The sequence below is a fragment of the Olea europaea genome, chromosome 10, assembly GCF_002742605.1.
Source record: "Olea europaea var. sylvestris chromosome 10, O_europaea_v1, whole genome shotgun sequence".
NCBI classification, from domain to species: Eukaryota; Viridiplantae; Streptophyta; class Magnoliopsida; order Lamiales; family Oleaceae; genus Olea; species Olea europaea.
The window spans coordinates 43203078-43209283 of NC_036246.1; the positions used below are offsets into that span (position 1 = coordinate 43203078).

At 28.2% G+C, this 6206-nt stretch overlaps 1 protein-coding gene across 1 annotated transcript; it reads right to left on the reverse strand.

The window, feature by feature from the left end:
* LOC111400706 (protein PELPK2-like) lies at positions 1–608 on the reverse strand. Its single transcript, XM_023028098.1, has 2 exons — positions 292–608; positions 1–19 (listed from the first exon to the last, which is right to left on the reverse strand). Exons 1-2 carry the CDS (start codon positions 606–608, stop codon positions 1–3), a joined length of 336 nt encoding a protein of 111 aa, XP_022883866.1.
* Between the last annotated feature and the right edge of the window lie 5598 nt (positions 609–6206).

The following is a 6206-nucleotide window of genomic DNA, read 5'->3' on the forward strand; positions in this document are numbered from 1 at the left end:
TCAAGAGTGAAGGTGGCAACTGTATATCATAGCAATATAAACATTAAAACATCAAATAACGTTATACACCACCTTAAATCAAACCCAAAAAAAAAAAGAAAAAAAAAGAAAAGAAAAAAAAAACACACAGACACACACTGACCGACTTATTCGATGACTTTCATACTCGACCTCACTAAATCAAACCAACTTAAATCTGAACCGTGACTCAAATAAGACCTTACTGAAATCGAACACACGAAATCACAATAAAGCTACAAATCCCCAGGCATAACTCTTTTTTCTCTCTACTTGGATGGTGGTGGAGACAAGAATGGGATGTTTCCAATAGAAGGAATGTTTGGCAGTGTGGGAATTGCAGGCATTGGAGGGAGAGAAACTTTAGGCATGCCTGGAATTGTTGGAAGAGTAGGTTGAATTGGAAGGGAAGGCATAGGGGGCAGAACTGTAGGGTTAGGAAGGTTCGGAATTGTAGGGTTCGGCAGTGATGGAATTGTAGGCAGACCTGGAATATTTGACTGCAGGAGATGACGTGCAGCATTGCATTTTTCTGTGCTGATGGAAATGGCGAAAAGAATGAGCATGCAAGTGTAAATGGATCTAGCCATGATTATTTCAAGAATAAAATGTAGGTTTTTTCTGGAAGCAATCTGGGAGAGGAGAAGGTTGAGAGTTTGATGATGGAAAAAAAGGGAATTTGCGCTACTTATAGAGAAAGTTGCCGCGTCAAGTTGAGTCCCTATTTGATTATGCTAAAAATTATATTTTTGAATTTAAAAAAAATAAAAAATGATGAAATATGTGTAATTGAAAAGCTGTTAAAAATTGTGAATCTCATTACATTTGTTGACGTTTACTTAAATTTTTACAATTTTTTTAACTAAACCAACATGTGTTGAATTCATTTTTGTCTACGACGCGCTCCTTACATATAGGTCATATTCCTTTTCTTTAATCAAATATTTGAGATTAATTGTTACCTCATTTAATATTACATTGAATTGTCACATTTACTCGCTCGAGGTGAGCTGCACCCATGTGAGGGATCTGGACTCTTTTATATACCCAAATTATATACAACGAGCACAATCTTAAATATAAATTATTTAAATAAATGAATTTATTAAAAGTGTGTCAGCCAACAATATAAATGTTGGTGGAAATAGGTTTCAGTTTGGTTTACGAGTGTCATTAGTTCTTTGAAAAACCTGTACATGGCAGTTGTCTTTGTTAGTTAAACCTTATTTCTTGCTAATAATGTCTGATAATATTTAATGAAATCAAGCTTCATGCTATTGTTAGGTTTTGGATTAGGAGTTGTTAAACCACCAATGAACACGTACGTAGAATTTTCTCGAAATGCTTCATCATTTGTCGAATTAAAAGTAACAAATACTTTTTTCATTATTTTGAAATAATATTGTGATCATAGTATGAATCATTGAAATTTTTGAATAATAATAGCTAAAGTGAAAGTTTCGGAAATTCACTCATATTAAATTTTCTTACTAAAAAGAATATTTTGATAGAAGATGATTTCGATAATGTTTAAAATGTATGATAGTTTACAAATTTGGATTTCATAAAAAAATGTTAAAAGTAAAGTATAAATTATTTATACCCTCCATTAAAATAATGAAATAACACTTTTTAGATCTATTTCTTTCGTTATTATTATTATTTTTTCCTATCTTTACCGAACCACCACATTGATGTGTATTTTTTGATATCATATTTTGTAAATTACATTTTCCAAATAAATTTTACTTAAAAGAAAAATTTTCACACTACAAGTTTTAATAACCAAATTACATTTTAATTGTATGAAATATTCATAATTTTTACATAATTTCAATTTTTTTTTTATCGTGTTCTTATTCTCAAATTAACATAAATTGTTCTATATTATGGTTTCTATTCAAAATTTTCTTTAAGAAATAATAAAAAATCTCATTTGCCCATATATTTTTGAATAAACAAAATAAATAAATCTACAAAAAATGATTAAATATTTGACTCTCATTTAAAGTATGTTATCAAATTTTTATTTTTATTTTGGAATAAAAATCATGATTCATGACAAGATTTTTTTATTAATGAAATATTAAAATTTAGATTGGAAGAAAAAAGTTAAGAAAGTAAGTATGATAATAAATAAAGGTTAATGACCTTTATGGTGCGTTTGATTGTAAGTATGGAATTTGTATAGAAAAAAATAAATTTTAGGTAATTCGATTGTCTAGAACTTATTTGTATGGAAATTATTAATTAAATGTGTTTGATTGATTTAATTTTCAACATAGAAAATATTATAATTGTCTGTTTTTTATTAATGGGTTGATGAGAGAGAGAAAGAAAGAGTGAATTCTCTGAAAAATAAAATCCTACTTCTCCTGAAAAAAATATTTTCCTTGATTTTGAGAGAAATATGGTCATGTGACCAAAAGTAAGAAAAATTTTTCCACGGAAAAAAGGCAATCAAAGAGCACAAAAGTAGGAATTTGGATATAAAAAATACATTTTTTCATGAAAAATATTGACAATTAAACGCAACTTTAATGTAATTAAATTGTGGCGTGAATATAAATATATAATCACTCTTGCATTTTGCAGGGAAAATAAAAATATTTACAAATTTACCATTATAAATATCTAAACGGACCAAAGTACCCTAATTAAAAATAACAAATCACGCCCTATATCGCATACTAATTATTATTCTTCAATTTGTAATTTCATTACTCTTTCATCTAAAAATAAATAAACGTTTCCCTCTTACGTTTTCTTTCTCATAAATTAATTTCCTATTAATTTAAGTATTTGCAATACATTATTCTTAATTTCACATTTATTAAATTCAGTTATTACACAAAATTATATAATTTTATCAGGAATATTCATATTCATATTTATATTTATCTTCAATTTTTAAAGTTTCTCATAATAAAAGAGCATTAAAAAAAACTATGTATGAATTCTTGAAAATTTGCTAATTATAAAGTGGTATAAAGTTATAACCTGATCTTAAAATAAATAAGAAATTCATTTTAAGTTGAAAAATAATTAATAATATCATATATTATTTTATTTTATTTTTCTGAAGAAAAAAAATGCATTCATTGAACATATTTTTTTGCGATGACAACTAATAATCTCCATTTGTCTATGTAACAATGTTAGAAAACTTTTAAATGAAGTTTTTGCTATTCTTACCGACACATTCATAATTTGTTAAAATTTATTATCTATTTTTTCAAGTTATAGTATAAAGAAAATGAATATGATAAAATTTGTAAATATCACAAATAAAAGACAATTTTTTTTAAAGAAGAAAACATTTAATAAATTATCATAAGCTTCTTATAATTAAATGTTAAAGACTAATAAAATAATTAAACAAGTGGCATGTACATTATTACATAAATTAATATATAAGGTGTGGTTTGATATTTTAATTATATGTATTTTGGTTTGTTTAGCTTTATAATGATAAATTGCAAATATTTCTATTTTTTCAGGCAAAATATATTTTTTGTTTCCCAATAAATAAAATACAAAAAGTAAATTTGCAAATTTTAAATAGACCATAAATGCAAGTGTTTTTTTTTTTTTTTTTAATTTTCCATTTTAAAATTATGTTTGGCAAAAAAGAAGAAGCTTAAAAGCAACTCCTTTTTAAAATAGCCAAACATGTTCTATGAAAAAAAGTTTGAAAGAGAAATTCCAAAGCCGTTTCAACTTTTAACAAAGTTTTATAAACTAGAAGCTTTTCCAATTGTCCGAACCCCCCATTGAAACTTTTCTATAGTTTGAAGTATATTTGTAGTAGGTTTAAACCATTAGAACTTATATTTATTGCGAATTACATTTAATCTAATATATGTGTCTATGACATTATTTAAATTCAAAATTTTTCTCTTTATCGAAGTTGGGTTCGTGAGTGCCACAGGAATGCGTCGATAGAGATCAAGCTATTATAAGACGTATTTATTATCATAATATTGAATAACATTACAATATCTAACAACATAATACAACATATAGTAACATACTCACGATACATTATAAAAAACCACAATGAAAAGTCCGACTGACTACTCGTTCAATGACTTTCATAGTCGACTTCACTAAATATATCAAACCAACTTCAATCTATATTACGACTCCAAATAAAACCTTAATGTAAAATACAATATATTGATTAAACTCATGCATAGTACTCTTTTTTCTCTCTACTTGGAAGGTGGTGGAGACAAGAATGGAATGTTTCCAATAGAAGGGATATTTGGAAAGGAGGGAATTGTTGGGAAAGGTACCTTAGGCAGGCCTGGAATGGAAGGCATAGGGGGAAGAACTGAAGGGTTAGGAAGATTTGGAATTGTAGGGTTTGGCAGTGATGGAATTGTAGGCAGACCTGGAATATTTGACTGCAGGAGACGACGAGCAGCATTGCAGTTTTCTGTGTTAATGGAAATGGCAAAAAGAATCAAAATGCAAGTGTAAATGATTCTGGCCATGATTAATTGAAGATTGAAAACTAGGGTTTCTTGAAGAAGTAATTGAAGAAGATAAGTTTTGAGTTTGATGATGAAAACCAAAGGGGATTTGGGGTATTTATAGGAAAATTTGGACGGCAAGGTCTTCTCTCTACGTGTGTACGTTGAAATATTATATTATAAGTCTTAAAGTAATTAAATTTTAGAGAGAAACAAATTAATGTATAGATTAGATTCAATTTTTTGCTTCATCAAAAGTACTAAACAACGTGAAAGGACAAATCAGATCTATTTTTTAAAAAATCACAACAGAGAAGTATACTTAACGTGCTTGAATTTTCCGAGTAAGCTATAAGGCCGCACCTAAGCTAGTTCGCGAGGCAAGTCGAGCATTTGGATGCACGTGTTTTTTTTCATATTCTTGCATGTTATGTAGAAAATTATTCTCAACGCAATTATTCGTATTTTTATTAGATATATCCGTCTCAAAAATGGCATATCCATAAAACGTAGCCCATGTTTGTCTATCATTATCAATTTTTTTTAAAATTCATTTTCAACCACATATTTTTTCAGTAAAATATTTTGTACATAAATCCAAAAATTGTTCCTACTTTTTAACAACTCATTCTCCAAAAAATCACTATTTTAAAGATCATTTTTCCCAAATACACTTATTAATGGTTATCAAACAAGGGCTTAAACTTAAGTTCCGAGAGATGGAAAAAATTATTTGTTTAAATTTTATTATCAATATAGCCCCTCACATGCGTGATTCATTTATCACATCAAAATCTTGATATTATGCACAATTGTTATAAGTAGATAGATAATGACGAGATTCATGTTTAAACCGATATCATAACAAGTCAATTCATTTGAAAATTTATATGGTCGGCCCGCTAATATATATGTTGGTGGAAATAGGTTTGGGATTGGTTTACTAGCGTCCTTTGGTTGTTTGGAAATTCTAAAGATGGCTGTTTATTAATGAAGATTTGAGGTTAACCACACAAGTGTATATTTGAGTTGTGTTATTGTTGGGTCTTGGACTAGGGTCTAGGAGTTGTTAAACCACCAATGGACACATGTAGATTTTTCTTGTAATGCTTAGGTATCCATAGAATAAAAAATAATTAAAACTTCACGTATGGTTGAAAATAGATGAACTCTTTATATGGTAAGTTTCCCCGTAGTCTCCATTTTTATTTTTATTATTATTATTTTTTTAATTTTAACTATATATTTTATAGAACTTGCGACTTTTATCAATTTTTCAATCACATATTTCATTAACTTGGAAACTAAATAAAAAATACACAGGCACTTGATTTGGTTTCTTTTGAGGATAGAAAAGTATGCACAAGGTTAAGGGAGTAAATTAGGCTAATCGATAAGGATCATCTTGATCGAGCTTACAAGTTGTACAACTGCACAAGCATCGCAATGCAGAGTAAATAATTACTCACTCTTTGAAAAAAGTAACTTTTAAACACGGTTGTTCGACCACTATGTTTTGGATTTATTCTCAGAAATTGTTTCCACCATCATAATTTTTTGCAACCGTTGGCAGTAAAAAATTGGACCATGTTTCCAAGTAGCCAAGAATTGATGCCAAGTATACTGAACAAGATTTTTCATTCATTCTTAATGAATAGAAAATACAAATAGGAGAGAGTCGGAACGGAAAATTCCATGTTGCTAGACTCG